Source organism: Aspergillus costaricaensis (assembly GCF_003184835.1).
Source record: "Aspergillus costaricaensis CBS 115574 unplaced genomic scaffold BO79scaffold_42, whole genome shotgun sequence".
NCBI lineage: Eukaryota > Fungi > Ascomycota > Eurotiomycetes > Eurotiales > Aspergillaceae > Aspergillus > Aspergillus costaricensis.
Genome location: NW_020291842.1, coordinates 144082 through 160239, shown reverse-complemented (window position 1 = coordinate 160239; position 16158 = coordinate 144082). Strand labels below are relative to the sequence as shown.

At 49.6% G+C, this 16158-nt stretch overlaps 6 protein-coding genes across 6 annotated transcripts; 3 read left to right on the top strand and 3 right to left on the bottom strand.

Moving 5' to 3' along the window:
• Positions 1–156: 156 nt before the first annotated feature.
• Positions 157–1008, top strand: BO79DRAFT_181369 (DUF3245 domain-containing protein; the record flags this gene model as incomplete). Its single annotated transcript, XM_025680146.1, has 2 exons — positions 157–350; positions 495–1008. The coding sequence occupies exons 1-2, from the start codon at positions 166–168 to the stop codon at positions 1006–1008; spliced, it is 699 nt and encodes a 232-aa protein (XP_025535121.1). The 5' UTR covers positions 157–165.
• A 730-nt stretch (positions 1009–1738) lies between these two features.
• BO79DRAFT_158787 (HSF-type DNA-binding domain protein) lies at positions 1739–3843 on the bottom strand (the record flags this gene model as incomplete). Its single annotated transcript, XM_025678920.1, has 6 exons — positions 1739–2538; positions 2599–2668; positions 2741–3084; positions 3147–3214; positions 3279–3377; positions 3494–3843. 6 exons carry the CDS (start codon positions 3841–3843, stop codon positions 1739–1741), a joined length of 1731 nt encoding a protein of 576 aa, XP_025535120.1.
• Positions 3844–5555: 1712 nt separating this feature from the next.
• BO79DRAFT_181362 (F-box domain protein) lies at positions 5556–7427 on the top strand (the record flags this gene model as incomplete). Its single annotated transcript, XM_025680145.1, has 4 exons — positions 5556–5635; positions 5738–5903; positions 6000–6376; positions 6462–7427. The coding sequence occupies 4 exons, from the start codon at positions 5556–5558 to the stop codon at positions 7348–7350; spliced, it is 1512 nt and encodes a 503-aa protein (XP_025535119.1). The 3' UTR covers positions 7351–7427.
• Positions 7296–9701, bottom strand: BO79DRAFT_211442 (succinate--CoA ligase (GDP-forming) subunit beta). The gene is made up of 8 exons (XM_025683025.1): positions 9536–9701; positions 9366–9449; positions 9225–9297; positions 9056–9155; positions 8451–8996; positions 8344–8390; positions 7998–8290; positions 7296–7930 (listed from the first exon to the last, which is right to left on the bottom strand). The coding sequence occupies exons 1-8, from the start codon at positions 9587–9589 to the stop codon at positions 7796–7798; spliced, it is 1332 nt and encodes a 443-aa protein (XP_025535118.1). The 5' UTR covers positions 9590–9701; the 3' UTR covers positions 7296–7795.
• Positions 9702–10248: 547 nt separating this feature from the next.
• BO79DRAFT_211440 (SDR family oxidoreductase) lies at positions 10249–11606 on the bottom strand. The gene is made up of 6 exons (XM_025683024.1): positions 11495–11606; positions 11209–11433; positions 11148–11155; positions 10943–11094; positions 10793–10887; positions 10249–10731 (listed from the first exon to the last, which is right to left on the bottom strand). Exons 1-6 carry the CDS (start codon positions 11536–11538, stop codon positions 10362–10364), a joined length of 894 nt encoding a protein of 297 aa, XP_025535117.1. The 5' UTR covers positions 11539–11606; the 3' UTR covers positions 10249–10361.
• A 2183-nt stretch (positions 11607–13789) lies between these two features.
• On the top strand, positions 13790–15426 carry BO79DRAFT_259408 (putative C4-dicarboxylate transporter/malic acid transport protein; the record flags this gene model as incomplete). The annotated part of the gene is made up of 4 exons (XM_025686362.1): positions 13790–14153; positions 14216–14531; positions 14602–15012; positions 15078–15426. 4 exons carry the CDS (start codon positions 13790–13792, stop codon positions 15424–15426), a joined length of 1440 nt encoding a protein of 479 aa, XP_025535116.1.
• Between the last annotated feature and the right edge of the window lie 732 nt (positions 15427–16158).

The window sequence follows — 16158 nt, the reverse complement described above, 5'->3', positions numbered from 1 at the left end:
ACTACCTCTAATACCTATCCCCTCCCAAACAAGCAGTCCCGCACTCCACCGCCCAAAATTCTGCCCCCGAATCCCGCCTCGCTATCGCAAAAAGTTCCATCCATATCGAGCAATCAAACCACCGAACGAAAACCCCAATAACAAAAATATACAAAAGCAGACACAATGTCAACATCAAAATCAGAAACAGACATTATCCTAAATAAGGCCAACGTAGCGCTAGCTCGAAGCCAGCGTCTCGTTGCCTCATGGCTACCTGCACCGACCACAGACGACCAAGCGAACAGCAAGAAAACCGAAGAGGAATTACAGCGAGAAGAGGATGAGATTTTCACGGCGGTTCCGGAGACGTATGTTACTCTTTCGTTTTCTTTCTATCTATCTATGCTTTCTTTACTTTCTCTGGAGTATCTTCCGAGGGTAGAGGAGGGTTTCGAAGAGAAAATGCAACAATTGATAGAAATATTATAACTAACAATGGATCCAATGTATAGATTAGGAGTCGGTGCACCACTGCCTACTAAAGCCGTAGACGGAAGTTGGAATCGGACTGAATTGGATTCGAATGACAAATTACGGAAACAGCTCCTGGGCAGGAATTACCAGAAGGTTATGGCTGCGAAGAAGGCTTCGACTGCGAAGGGAGGCAGTAACGATGCTGCTGCTTCGTCATCAAATCCCACTAAGAATGGGGTGGCGAAAACGGAAGAAGAGGATGATGATGACGAGGAAGAGGGACGGACGGCGGCGATAGAGAAGAAGAAAGCTATGTCAGCGAAAAAGCGCAAGGCGCCTGAACCGCAAGCTCAGACGGAATCCGAGACGGTTGGAGGTGAATCTGGAGAATTAAGGCAGACGAGTGATGTCGGTGATGGCATTGAAGGCAAAGCCGATCAGTTGGACAAGCAACCGGGAGCTTCATCACGGCCCGCTAGGGGGAGAAAGAAGGGAACGAGCTTCTTGGATGAGATCTTGGCTGAGCGGTCGAAGAAGAGAAAGAAGAGGTAAACAAGGATATTCGTGACACCCTCTCACCTCACCTTAACGGAGCCCAGTCTACGATATAATCAGATGTATAACCTCAAGGAAATGAATATACCCATTTAATTCACTGTGTACAGTTATTTGTGAATACGTCAAGAGTTGTTCATCAGATCCAATAAAAGACTCATTGATTGTGCGCCTGCAGCCGGATATCACTATGTCCTCTGCAAATCTAGATTACTATACCCACACAATATCGTGCACCACCACCCCAAACCCAGGGTATATAATATAACAACAGGAAGGCGGAGCAGCCCGAGAACGGTTCTCTGTGCAAGGGCCTTCCACCATCAGAAAGCAATGCTGTCCAAGAAATATAAAAGAAGAAAACAGATTAGTGCCGTCCAAACCATGCCCGGTAAGCACGGGTTCCACATGCTGGAATCCATGTATGTTGTGTCAATTGTACAGTAGATGTTCCCACCCAGAAAGAAGATAAACACAGAAAGTACAGATGGGCAATACTCCACAAGATGCAGTACCAGTCCAGAAATGAAGGCTGAGAGTGAGTTTCTCCTGGTGATATGCTTTTCCTTTACCCCTTTCCAAATATAAAAAAACGTGCGCCCCGAAGAACAAGAAGTCTATAGCTCCGATTCCGGTAGGGTCCCGAATATCAGCGCCAAGCAATGCTCCTGCGAGAATCCCCGGATCAAGGATATGAATGAAGCAAGTAATAATGATGAAGTTGAATTTATTCCAATCGCTTCCGTTTCCGATCGTCGGCCATAGCATGCTGGTCTTCGTCCGGCCGTTCAGCGGTATCAGCCGGGTTCAGAAGCGAATGAACATTGCTGGCCATGCTGGAACGTCGAGTTGCTGGCAAGGATGATTCGTGTCGAGGGAATCTAGGTCCTAAAGACCAGCCGTTATCGGTTGGGGGATTCTGATCGGGGTGCAAAGGGGGAGTTGGGTGTCGATGTTCCTGCAGACGCCGCGGTGCACCCATTTCATACTGGGCTAACACATCTCGGACCGATTGCTCACTTGACGTCGGAGTCCGGTGTCGAGAGGGAGACCAGGGGTTCGTTGGCTGCGGGGGGTGTGCGGAAGGGAATGGCGACACTCCCGGTGGCGGCCAACCATGCTGTCTGATGTCCGCCGAAGTGTGTCGGCGCGCAAGATTAGGCCCAGGCGGAGAGGATACGGACGAAAGAGGATGAGGCATGGGTTGCTGCGGAGTGACGACCGCTGGCACTTGCGGACGGTTGTAGCTGGGGGAAGAATTTCCAGCGCCAATTGACCCGTACCGCCGCGGAGAGACGGCCAGATGAGGGGGGACAGGGGGCCGAATCATACCGGCCCTCGAGGGGTCCAGCATCGATGGGCGGCGACTCTCTTCCGGGGGCATTTGGCGCGGCGACAGCGGCGGACCTGCATCGCCAGAAATGCCGGTGACGTAGGGTTGTCGGACAGCCAAATATGGGTCCGGAGGATGCTCCAGGGCCCGCACAGCCTCAAGGTGCTTCTCCAATTCCGCCTGCATGGAGGCCACTACACCAGACTCGTTAGTCAATCCTGCAGTTGAGGATATCAATGGTGGATGGGCCTCACCGTCTCGATACAGAAGGCTCTCGCGATCGGGGATCATGCCTTGGAGGAAACGTGAAATTGAGTGAGTCCACTGGACGACGAGAAAAATCAGCAAACCAAAACCACTAGATGTTGCGATCGCATTGGAGGCCCGTTAACTTACGTGATAACACCTGGTTAAGCTCTCGGCCATGGATTGACATCTTGCATTAAGGGTCGCATTTCCTTCTTCGGCGTTCCTTAGACGAGCATGCAAGTCATACATGGAGTGTTCTAGATTCATCAAACGGGACTCGGTGACATCGGGAACTGGCTCAGCGGGGGTGCCGGGCTGGGAGGCGGCGGCCTTGTGACCAGGAAATGAGTCGCGATGGATCAATGCATGACGGGATGCGCGCCGCTTGATCTCTCGCAATCCCACAAGATCTCCGCGCTTGAAGTTGCCATTCCCATGTTTAAACTCCCACAGAGCGGAGTCTGGCGAACCGGTGTGGAATACATCGCTCACTGGGATCCATGTGTATCAATAACGGTCGGGGCAATGCTATTTGCTGTCTCAGCCCGCATACCTTTATGAAATCCGTACATATTCAGCTGCCTGACGAAGGACGAGATGTTGGTGTGCTTGAAGTATTGACTGAGTTGTTCATTAGCAGCTAGTTCCCACAGAGCGCGATAGGCTACGATAGGGGAAGACTAACGCCAGGACTTTGGAGAATTCGGAAGTCGGGGACATGACGAAGCTGTCATTCGTACTCGACCACGAGATGAGGTGCTGAATACTGGGATCCTCTAGCATACTATACAGTGTTGTTAGCTCGAGCCCGTTACCGTGAAGGGTAAGGGGAACGGGTGAGGTATTCGAAAGGAAGCAATAAAACGGAAGAATGAACGACAAGAATGGCCCCCGACGTACTTGTAGAGCTTGTGAATAAAGGCCGTCTGAACGACCTTTGGCTGCTGAGCAGCCGCCGCCGCACCGATGGCTTGAGTGGGAGCGGCATGGTGGTTCACATTGGAAGGTTCAGTAGAGCCATTGGAGGTGGCGGTGGTGTTGCTTGCGCCCGCCCGATCGCTATCGGGACTGCTATGGATGGGGGGCGCAGCGCCCGAGGCAGGAGGAGTAACCTCCATGGGATCACCGGTGGACTGGCTGGAGGGAGGAACGGAGGAGGCAAGGACAGGAATCTTGCGGGTTTTGCCGGGCGCATCGATAGCAGTGAGGATAAGCGGACTTCTGGACGGGGGATCGGCGAGACCGCTCATCTCGCGCGGCGGAACAGGGGGGAGGGGGGAGGGAGGAGGAGAAGCAGGAAGAGGAGGGAGGGAGGGAGGGGGGGAAAGAGAGGAAGAGAAGAGGAGGGAAAAGAAAAGGAATGAGAATGGGGCGGCCGAGGAGGGAGCCGCAGCAGACGGAGAGAAAGAGAGAAGAGAAGAGAGAGAGAGAGAGAGAGAGAGAAAAGAGAGCGAGGCAGAGAGAAGAGAGTAGACGACGGGATTCGCGTAAAGTGAAAAAGTACTTAATTCCTTTTCTGCCCTTTACTTTTTTGAGCCTTAGAAAAGAAGTAGGCCAAGACAGAGAGTTTCTTCAGGGCGAAAGGAATTAAGTAAATTAATGAAGGGGAATAATGCAATCAACTAAAAATAACAATCGAGAAAATAATTATATTAAAGATGGGGAAATTCGTTGAATAATAGTAGGAAGTAGAGGGGAAGAAAATTGAATGAATGATAATAGGTATAAGAATAGATAGATAGATTGATTGATTGGGGGGGGGGGGGGGAAAGCCTGCCAGGGTTCTTTTCTCTTTCCCGCAAGAAGAGTAACCAGCAGCAATCCCCAAAGAGTAAGTAGTAAGTAGTAGGTTTAGGAGTACTTGGTAGTACCTTAAGTTGTGGATGGGTTGGAAGATAAGAATGGGGAATGGATTGGGGGAGGAAGATGAAGATGAAGAAGAATTGGTGGAGAGAAGAAGCTTGGAAGGAAAAACAAGAAGAAAAGAATGAAGAACTAAATAAACAGTTTGAGTCCAGTTCTAGTTCAGTTAACTTAGTACTTAGTACTTAGTACTGGTAGTGGTAGTGGTAGTGGTAGTGGTAGTGGTAGTAGTAAAATTGCAGGATGGAGATGGAATGGTAGTTCTAGTACTGATGATGATGAACCAAGAAGAGTCTGGGCCAGACTGGAAGTTGAGGATCATCGCCAGTCAAAAAAAAAGTGTCTCCGCTTCCCGAAGCATCGCCGTGCTCTTCATTGGTCCATCCATTCCCAAAAAACTAACTTGTTCCCTTCCTTCCATCCTTCCTGTTGCTTTTGGCTTTTTCGCCTTCCGATCGCCTGCTGGGGCTGCGCCGTAGATCGATGACCCAGCGTTTCCTGTTTTTCCCCTCGTCAACTTTCCGATCGACGTAAGCCCTTCCCAAAGTCTGGGAGAGGAAGTAGAAAGAAGGAGGAGGGGAAGAAGAGGGAGAGGGAACGAAACTAAAAAAAAAAAAAAAAAAAAAATTAAAGTCGTGCTTTGCATAGTATTTATTGGTGGATGGATCAAGAATGCAGTCAGTGCTACGGAGTACTTTAGTACTCACTAAAAAAAGTTGTCGGTGTTTCTAGATTGGCACTTGGCCAAATTCTCGAAATAATAAATAGTGCGAGAAAACTAAAGAGATCCAAAAATTGACCAAAAACAGAAACTCTTCCTTCTTCACAATGTGTACTGTACTAGTGATAAAAGATGAGAAGAGTGCCTGCCTGCGTGCCTGCCTTGTCTGAGCAGCTCTAGACCCTGCAGGACGGCTCGCCTTAACTACTCTACTCCCTACTAACTAGTTAACTATCGGACTTCCCTTTCCTCTACTAGTACCATCCACCCACCAGACCCAGACTGTCTAAACTATCCAAACTACTATCCATCTATCAACCTCTCCGTAGTTGAGACTCTGAGACCTCGTCTTAGAATAGCGTCGACTGGCCGTCAGCCATGGCCGCCGATGCCGCTTCTATACAGCAAATCATCACCCTCTTCACTCATCTGAATACGAGCTCAGCTCGACAGGATGCGTATGACTGTCCATCCATCCGGCATTGATGATCTTCCTTTCCCCTCTTTCCCCCTTCAAAAACCTCCATCTTAGCTTAAGCTCATGCAGCCCTTCCCGACAGGTATCATCGCATTCTAGACCTATTGAACCCCCATGAATGGCGCGATGTACAAAAGCGTACCAATCAGCGCTCCTTTCAAATGGATCTTCTAGCGGAATCCCCCCCAGAAATCGCAGTTCAAATCGCTCAGTATCTCGACCTTTCTGACCTCCATATCCTTCATAGAGTATGTTGCCATCCCCCCCCCCCCCCCCGTGGCCTTGGAAAGATGACCAGCCACCCCTATGACTCCCGAGACTGAGTTCAAGCCACATTCCACCAGGTCTCTAGAAAGTGGCACCAGCTACTCTCGTCAGAATTGATCCAGGGTGCTGTATACCAGCAATACACAGGGCATGTGCTCGCAGCAGAACATGTCCCAGCTGACCACTTCACCCAATATGCCAAGTATAGAATCCGGCTGGAGCGTGGTCTACCCATCTGCAATCTCCAGGCCTCCAACCTCTTTCCGACAGATGGCTCAAAGCTTGAATGCTTGGATTACGCCAATGGAAGGTGTGCTTGGCTAGACAACGGCACCCATGTCGTCGTGCACGATCTCTGCAAGCGCTCCACCCAGCGTTTCTGCACGGAGAATCGAGATTCTTTCTGGGATTTGCGTCTCTCCGATTCCATGGTGGTCGCAATCAGCGCGCGTGCGTAAGTACACATAAGATACACTATATCTTGTCGTGGTTTCGCCGAGAAAGGAACACTTTAGACACCCAGCTCATCCCGAGTCTAGATACTGCCACGCCTGGAACCTCGAGACGGAAGAACACGCCTCGTTCCGCATCCCCGCTTTCAGCTTTCGGATCTTCATTGTTAGTGGTCTCAAGGTTGCTCTGAGTATCAGTTATTGTTCTCCAGCTGGTGACGAGGAGAGCAAGATCTATTACTGGGACATGGGCTCGCGAGCCGCTCGTACCATCGATGTAACTTCCCACCTGGCATTGATAGGCCTGCAACCCAGCACCAACAGCGTGACTACTCTCGTCCTCGAAAAAGGAGATGATCCCATGAACACTCACCATTCGCCTTGGGACAGACTACGTGTCGTAAAACACACCTTTGATGACCACGGACGCATCACCAGTCCACTTCCCCCCTATACACTACACTTACCGTCCCCTATTCAATCTGACTGGAGCATTGCGGATATATCAAACAGTTCTGCTAGCAACTTGGCTGTCTTTATCTGCAAACCGCCGTCTCAACTCAATACGCCGTCGTCGACAACGACAGCGTCCAACTTGCACCATGTCCTTGTAGTTTCATACGACCCGCAGCGGGACAAAATCCACATGCACACATTGCTCCAGGAAGAATGCACACCTTACTTCCCCTTTTGCATGACCGTGCTGGACGGCGGTCTTCTCTACTATGTGAAGAGCGATAGGGGGAAACCGGCTATCTGGATCTTCAACCCAGCGTCCCGAATCCCTCATCGCCCGGCCAAATCTATGAGTCTCGGGCTGCCCCGAGAAGCCTCGGACTGCATTTACTCGAACCTCTTCACTCTCCGCGGCGATAGGGAATTCATTCTCCTGCTCCACGAGATTGATGTGAAAGTGTGGCGGTTCAAGGACGTACATCCTCCAGAGTCTACCGATCTGGCGCTTCTAGCAGCGTGAGGGGTATTATCACCCAACGACACCAAAGGGGGCACAGAAAAAGGGAAAATACATTTGACATAAGAAAATGAACCTAGAAATGGACGATATACAGGACCATCAAATGCTCTCTATAAAGATACCCCTCGTGCTCTCTCTCTGCCTGAATCCGTCTCATTTCACCATTATAGCAACTCGTTTGTGACAACCCCTATGACCGATCTTATTCTAGGCAGCAGGAGTGCGTTAGCATCGTCGACGAAGCCCATGGTCACCAACCGTCGGCCTATTGCTCCGCATCTCGCTGCACCATCGAACACGCATGAACCTTCTGAATCCCCGGCCATCGGAGTGGGGGAAACCAAGAGGGAAGTAAGGAAAATAAAAGGAAAAATAAAAAGAGTACAAGAGACAGTGGAGCAGTAGACAAGGTGACACATCTATAAATCCAAATCCGACTCGGAGATTAGATACCAAGGGTGAACTCAACGCCAACGTCGATCTCGCGGGCCATCTTGACGACCTTGGAGAACTGGACAGACTTCTCAGCAGCGCTCTGGAGATCCTCAATGGAGAAGATCTTGAGGCCAGACTCGTTGATCTGCAATACACGTCAGTTAGCTTGTGATTTTGTTACGCTGATCCCCCAATAAATGGTAAGAACATACCAGCTTGTGAGCCTGCTCCATGTTGGTACCCTGCAGACGGGCAACGATGGGAGTGCGCAGACCCATCTCCTGCACGACGTTGATCAAACCCTGGGCAATAGCATCGCAGCGGACGATACCGCCGAAGATGTTGACGAAGATGGCAGTCACCTTGGGGTCGCTGGTGATGAGCTCGAAAGCGGACTTGATGGCAGCGGGAGTGGCACCACCACCGACATCGAGGAAGTTGGCGGGCGCACCGCCGTTGAGCTTGATGATATCCATGGTGGCCATGGCAAGACCAGCACCGTTAACTATGGCGGACCGTTAGCATAATTCATATCAATCGATTTTGATGGACCCATACCCAGGCATCCAATGTCACCGTCAAGCTTGATGAAGTTCAGACCGTGCCTATGCCGTAGATTAGAATGCTTTCGAACGTTGTGATTGAAAGAGCCAGGAAGATCTTACTCGGCAGCCTTGACCTCATCGGCGTCTTCCTGGGTGGTGTCTCTCCAGGAGAAGACCTCCTTCTGGCGGAATTCGGCGTTTTCATCGAAGCCAAGCTTGGCATCCATGGCCATGACCTTGTGGTCGGAGGTCTCAGACAGAGGGTTGATCTCGATCTGGGTAGCATCCTTCTCGATGAAGACCTTGTAGAGCTTCTGGATGGTGTCCTTGGCCTCCTCGACGCACTGCTCGGAGAAGCCGAGCTCGGTGGCGATCTTGTGAGCAATGGCATCGGTCACACCGACCTTGATGTCAATAGGAGTGGTGATGATGGCCTCGGGGTTCTCCTTGGCGACGGCCTCAATGTCCATACCACCCTGCGACGAGGCGACAATGACGGGGCTCTGAGAGGCGCGGTCCATGAGGACAGCAAGGTAGAACTCGCGGCGAGCGAACTTGCGCTCACAGATGTAGACAGAGTTGCAAAGACGACCAGCAGCGCCAGTCTGCTTCGTGATGAGCTTCTGTCCGATCATCTGGCTAGCGAACATCTTGGCCTCGGTAGGCCTAAAATTTTATGAATATCAGCGCAAGGGAAGACTCGGAATAACGCGGGTCACACTCACGAGTAGATCACGCGCACACCACCCTTAAGGCCATTGTCGAAAGTACCCTTACCACGACCACCGGCAAGGACCTGGGCCTTGATGACCATGTCGTCATTACCTATAACGTCCCCGTCTTAGTAGCCGTCGCGACTGTTGGGTTGGAGCATGGCGGATCACAAAAACGTACCGAGGGACTTGGCAACGGCCTCAGCCTCCTCCGCGGAGCGGGCGACTTCACCCTTGGGCATGCCGACGCCATACTGTAGTATCGTATTAGTGATAATTGCAAGGCGAAATTTTACAGCAGAATTTTGGGTGCCCGACGCACCGACTTGAGCAGGTTCGCAGACAGGTATTCGTGGATCGACAGGTTTCTCTTTTGCTGAGCAACACGGGACTGGACGGAAGATTCCTGTCAACAACGGAGATGTTAGCACGCCGATCAGCCTTTAGAAGATTTGGCAGGAGGTAAGGACAAAAGGGCCCAGGGATGCTTACCGTCGCAGCCCTCAAAGCTGCCGTAACCGGTTTGCTGCGGGCAAGCTTGAACATGGTGACTGAGGTATTTTGAAGAAAGGAGAGGAGAGGGATCAAAAAAAGTCTTGTCGGGGAGAGAGGGGTGACAAGAACAAGAGTATCCTCCGACGTGAGGTTATGCGGAAGAAGATGGGGGAGGTATTTGGGGTGTTGATGGGAGAACAGCTTTCTTTTTCGCGGCTGCGCTTCTCGGGATGATAATTGCCTTGGGAGTAGCCATCGGCAGTCACCTGACGGGCCAACCAGCGTGCGCCTCGGGATGATTAAGCAGCACAGTTTCCGACGCGAATATCACGGAACGGAGCCATCCTCTCGCCTGGTCTCTATCGAGTCTGAAGCTCGTCGATGGCCTGTTTGGGACGGTCAGCATGGATCTGAACCCGTTAGGCAACATCAGTGAGTATTTTATTGTGCAGAGGAAACCATGATATCTCGGCTTCGTTCTTGAAGTTACTATGCCTCTCGGGCAGCTTAGTTCTTCTACTGGCGCCTCGCCCCGAACCCGAACCCTGAATCCGCCGGCTTATCCTCCTAGCCCCGGGGGCATACGGCAAATGGTTTAAACGGTCTTACGGCGTCGGCATGCACCACTTATTGTCCTACTATGTCGAAAGACCAGTCGTACTGATGTCAAGCAAACGGTTCAAGCAGAGAAGATGACATCCCAACCAGAAAACGCCGTGTTTTGGAATGCTAATACTACACTTGGAACGAATGACCCGAAGGATCGACGAGAACCCCGACCAGCAAAACAGATTCATCCGCCCTTACGCTGTCCCCTCTTCCCTCATTTCCCAGCAGCTCTTCTGAGTCTGTTGAGTTTGAACATCTTCGTCACAATCTTCCCAGACAGGCCATTCCAGGCCCATCCTCCCATAAGCAGCCAAATCAACCAGCTTTTGTTACCTTCCCAGATCCAGTTCTTCCGACCTTGCGCCCAGGGCCAAATCCAGCGCCATGGTGCAGACCCATAGAGGACCTGTGTGACCACGCTGCGAGCGTATGCTTCGTTTGGCATGGCCCCAGCCTGGCTATGTACCACCCGTCGGTTATATTCGTCCTCAATTGGTGCATAGATTGAGCCGGGAACCAGAGTACGCTTGACACGGGCGATGCGAGATTGCACACCCCCGGTAACGACGGTAGTGACGTGCACACTTGACATTTCCGCATCAATAAATTTGTTGCAGGGCGGAGGGGGGTATTGAAGGAACATACCCGAACGGAGCTAGTTCCACGCGCAAGGCATCGCTAAACGAGTGCACGGCAGCCTTTGAGGCGTTGTATACGGACCCGAAAACGTAGGGAACAACCTGGACCAGTATCAGCACAAGTAGCTTCCCAAAGCTTATCTCCGAGCACACCCACCCCAGCAACAGAACCAATCTGTACAATAGTTCCCTTAGCCTTCATAAGTAGCGGTAGGAAGGTCTGGCAAATGTGTACAACCGCGACAAAGTTCGTTTCGAACGTGTCACGGATTTCGGAGAGCTCTGCCTCCATAGCTGGCACAGTATAATCTATCATGCATAAGAAAGGGTTTCCATGAAGCCATAAGAATAATCAGACGTACTCCGGCCACTGGCGACTATATCAGCTCATGAAGTGTCACCGGATGAAAGGTGACAACTTACGCGTTATTGACAAGATAATCCAGTCCTTTATCCCCAAGCTTTTCTTTCACTTCTTCAAAGCATCGTCGGACGCTTTCCTCATCGTCCACAGTAAGACTCAAGGTCTCGACCCCAATAGACGATAGATCTTCGATTGTCTTTGCATCACGGGCAGTAGCGAACACACGCAGACCATTCCGATGAAACTCACGGGCCATAGAGTTCCCAATACCGCCAGGAGAACATCTGCATGATTAGGCGGCATAAGTAACATGTCAACGGAATGACGATCATGTGCAACACCTACCCTGTAATCAGCACAGACTTCCGTCCGTCTTCGGTTCCTCTCATTGTGCTTTAAAGCGGGGCCGATGGAGAATGACTGTCGAAGGTGCGGGATCTGATGTATCTTAATGATCTGTCACAAAATTCAGGCTAAAGTTGGAAAGTCCTTCTCCGAGGCTTCCTGCTATCTATGTACCTATCCTGCCGATCACACTAGTTCAGATGCAGAACCTCGGTAAGATTACCACATGTAAAAAGGAATATATACCTTACTCCCGACACATGCTGCCAGCTGCTCAACCTCCCGGCGGCATTTTGTTTTGATTAGCATCCTGTATATTTAGCCGTCACTTTATTATTGAAAACCTACTGAGAAGATGCTGCAGCTTTCCGTTTATGCATGAAACGAAGATTTCAAACTGATTACCCGAACTTGACACGACACTTACTGTATACTACCTAGATAGTCAGAGTTTCTCATAACTCTTATGGAATTCTTAACAGCACAGGGGTATCATTTTGGTCATGTGTATTCTAGAATGATTGTATCCCAGAAGCGTTGCTGTTGTAAAATGTTGACCCGGAAATAAAATGTTCCGGCAGGCTTCTGAGTAGGGAAATAATGTACTCGTGAAGATGTACTGGGCACTATACTTAGAAAGAGGATTTATGAGATTCTAGATTAATGTGACAATACGAGATCTGGATCTGAGAGCCAGCCTCGCGCATGTATAACCACGTAGTAAGTGGCATATGCAAGATGAGGTGTACCTGCAGGCTTGAGTTTATAATAACTATCCATCCTATCCCATGCTAGGGATACAGATAGCTATCTAGCCCTCTGACATCCATCTAAAGACGGGCCATAAATGGGTCGGTCGTCTTTACTTCATGTGTCTCAAATGCTCTCAGCTTAGCTATCATGCTGATCATGAGGTAGGATGTGCATCCCTTGGGCAGTATCGACGGAAAGGGTAAGAATTATCTAGCTGTGCTTTCGCCAATTTGTTCAGGGTTGGCTAACGGGGAAATAACTCAATAGTATGATGGGCAATAATAATCGATTGAGAAAATTGTGAGCTAGCTACTGCGCCGTCACTAAATGGATCATAGACTTCATTGGAGAGGTCTGGAGGAGTCGGTAGTACTCTTACAACGCAACGCAACGAATCACAATACTTTTTATCTGCGGCAGGATTGAAGAATACGAGAGTACTAGTAGTAAGTATTTGTCAGTACCATGCAGGCAATAATTGGGTGACAAAGACTAGATGTTCTGATCTAGTGGTACATAGTTGGTACCAAGCTTTCGGGCTACTAACAGTATATAGATAGGCGACGTATGCTTCCCGTTTCCCGCTTCCCCGCTACGAAAATGGAGGCGTGCCGATATCCGAGAGGCAACAGATTGATTCATTATTGCCTGCCCAATGTGTCGCCCTCGGACTTACGGCAGTGATACTGTCCTCCACAGTTTGAAGACCAAGAACTGGAAGGCTGCTCTAGACAATCACTTGCACGCATCTGCCCCGAATCAGCTGTGTCGAAGCATCTTGACTATTGACGGCCCTTTTCGCTCACCCGCTTGGCCCCGAACCACCCTCCTCATACAAAGTCCACCGGGAAGATCCCATTTGTGTGATTGGTGCCAACACCCGGCGAAGTGGACGGCGGCCTCCTGTTAGCAACTTAGCCAGAGGAAAAGCAGTGCCGCGATGATGACATGCGAGGAGCTATAACTACTAACTAGTTGCCCCGTCGAATCTTGATCGCTGCCGCACTGGAGTCGCTTGTTTTTGACTTTTATTTTTGTTTTTATTTTCTTCGCTTTATTAACTCTCACTGTGGTGGTTACTAGTTTCCCTTGCTGTATTTAAACTACTACTTACTATATATGTCCTCCAGCCCTATGCGTTTCAGTTCCAACTGTGTGTGAAACCAGTCTTACGCGTGGGTTTTCCTGGCTTTGTCGATCTGGGGCCGATCTTTCCTCTACGTCATTTTGTATCTCCTTTCCCTTTCAGCTTTGTATCCCTGATTTCAAGCGATTTACTTCTCTTTAAGACGAAAAGCAAATCTGTGTGGTCGTCATCACCCTTCCCCCCCCTAGCAGGCCGACTCCTTGTGTATGTGTTTCAGACCAAGTTGTGAGGTATATAGTTGGAGACCGATATTCCCGACCTGAGAAAACCTTGCCCAGCAAGGGAAGTTGCATTTCGAGGAACCTGTTCCAGAAGAGATCAGCAGGGGATCTGATCTGAGACTTTGTCCAAGAAATTACAAGCATGACTGCGTCGTTACCCACAGAGAAACCGCAATGACTCCGGATCGCTTGTTTCCCAGACACCTGAGAAGCCCAGGGGATGATGGCTACCGAACCCCAACCATTGAAGATACCCAAAATGACCTTGCAGGAAATACTGGCGGCGATTCTTACTTTCACCCCAGAGGATCTATAATAAGCCAGGCCCACACCTCGGCATTAGACGCCATTCACAGCTCTTCATATCGCAAGTCTGAAGGAGATGGAGACGAGGGTGTGGATGGAATGGCTTACCCCCAGAGTGAAGCTGAAACCAGACCAACTGGTCTTGGATGGAAGAAGCGTATTCGTCACATTACTTGGGCATTTTTCACCCTAACTATGGCGACTGGGGGAATCGCAAATGTTCTGTACTTTGGTGAGTGTGTCCTTGTCTTAGGTAGGTATGGGGTAATTGTACTGATCGCCAGTATGAAATAGTACCCTATAGATTTCGCGGCTTGGAAACCATTGGAATCATCTTCTTCCTAGCCAACTTGTTCCTCTACATCTTAATCTGGTGTCTTTTGATAACACGTTTCTATCTATACCCTTACACTTTTAAAGCATCCTTTCTGCATCCGACAGAATCATTGTTCGTTCCAGCTTCGCTGGTCTCTTTCGGGACGATTTTGATCAATATATCACAATATGGACCCGATCATACAGGGCCCTGGCTCACATATGCGGTCGGAATTTTGTTCTGGATTGATGCAGCCCTGGCAGTCATCTCTTCTGCCGCTATTTACCTTATTCTGTGAGTACAAAGAGCCCTAACATCAAATTTGTGAGCCTAGAAACCAAGCAGGACAACTAATGAGCTGTAGGTGGTCGACCCAGACATTTACAATTGCACAAATGACACCTATTTGGATCTTCCCTGCGTACCCAATGCTTATAATAGGCCCTCACGCTGGGATCCTGAGCTCCAAACTTGAGCCTGCTCGCTCCTTGCGAATCATAATTGGTGGTACCACTATCCAGGGCGTTGGCTTCTTAGTATCCCTGATGGTATACTCGGCTTTTATCTACCGGCTGATGTCGCAAAAGCTCCCCCGAGAAAATGTCCGACCAGGTATGTTCGTGTCGGTTGGTCCTAGTGCGTTTACTGTGTCTGGGATTGTCAATATGGCAGCCCATGCCAAAAGAAGCTTCCCGGAGGATTTCATGGGCAATGGTGCATTAGCTGCAGACATTGTGAAAGTTGTTGCCAACTTTTCCTGTTTATGGCTATGGGGGTAAGAATGACTGGCCCCCTTTACATTGAATGTCTCTACGAAACCCGTACTGATACGCGCTTCAGGTTAGCAATATTCTTCTTCTTCATTGCCAGCTTCGCACATTGGTCTGCCATTGGACCGGGCCGGATGGTCTTTTCAATGGCATGGTTCTCGTTCGTATTCCCGAACACGGCACTGATAACGGCAACCTTTGCAATTGGAAAGGCCTTTTCTTGCAAGGCAATATCCATCATCGGCTGCGCTATGGTGTTTCCGCTAATCTTGATGTATATCTTCGTCTGTTATATGATGGTGCGTGCCATCGTGCATCACCAAATACTTTGGCCGCAGAAAGGAGAAGATAAAGATGAAGGAGGCTTTGAGGTCAACCGAATAAAGCCTGAGTCGCCAGGTGAGAATACGCCTGTATAGAGGCGTGCCAACGTCTCGCTCTTGCAGGCAAATGGAAGTTGTTATTGAGATGGGATGAATTCTTCGAAGGTTTTTTTTGTCTGGGTCATTTTAGCGCAGCATATATACCCATAAGATGCATATAATCGGGTACCGAATGACGATAAAAGTTCTCTTGGTCAAAAAAATTACTTTGTGTAGTAAGTGAGGGGGGAGACCCTACTTAGTGGAGGGGTCCGAATACCCCGCCATAGAACTAGATAGAGAATTACACTACTCCTAAGGTTATGAACTAACCTAAGTAAGGTGTATATTCTGAAATTGCATTATGCATTTCCTGTAATAAGCATAGGATCTACGTAACTAGTAAAGAAGCTTTGTACAGAAGAACGCAAGAGTACGCATATCAGGAACATCCTGTTTTGGAAACCGCCTAGCGACGGAGACCTCCGTCCTCCGCCTCTCCAACTGATTTCCATTACTGATGGCAGGAACAGACCATACCCAAATGGGATTCAGAAACCATACTAGCGCATAAAGATACACCCTAATAGGCCACAATACAGTCCCCGCATCCCGAATATGGTAAAGTCCCCCATGGGCCCATGATTTGATCTGTCTCTGTCGTGTGGCAGCGCCGGCGGGCAAAAGTACTCGGCAGAGAACCTTATCCAGTTATCCAGCTTGTGACGCAGGTGTTCCTTTAATCCCAATTTAAAAATTTGAGTAAAAAAAAACGAGGGGTAAAAAAAA

Coding starts and splice junctions, on each gene's coding strand:
- BO79DRAFT_211440 (XM_025683024.1), bottom strand. CDS start 11,538: ATGAGAGGAACCGAAGACGGACGGAAGTCTGTGCTGATTACAGG. Junction 10,888..10,942: donor AGATTGGTTCTGTTGCTGGG/GTGGGTGTGCTC, acceptor ATACTGGTCCAG/GTTGTTCCCTACGTTTTCGG. Junction 10,732..10,792: donor GTGGAACTAGCTCCGTTCGG/GTATGTTCCTTC, acceptor GGAAATGTCAAG/TGTGCACGTCACTACCGTCG.
- BO79DRAFT_211442 (XM_025683025.1), bottom strand. CDS start 9,589: ATGTTCAAGCTTGCCCGCAGCAAACCGGTTACGGCAGCTTTGAGGGCT. Junction 8,997..9,055: donor GGTGTGCGCGTGATCTACTC/GTGAGTGTGACC, acceptor ATAAAATTTTAG/GCCTACCGAGGCCAAGATGT. Junction 8,291..8,343: donor CGGTGACATTGGATGCCTGG/GTATGGGTCCAT, acceptor GGTCCGCCATAG/TTAACGGTGCTGGTCTTGCC.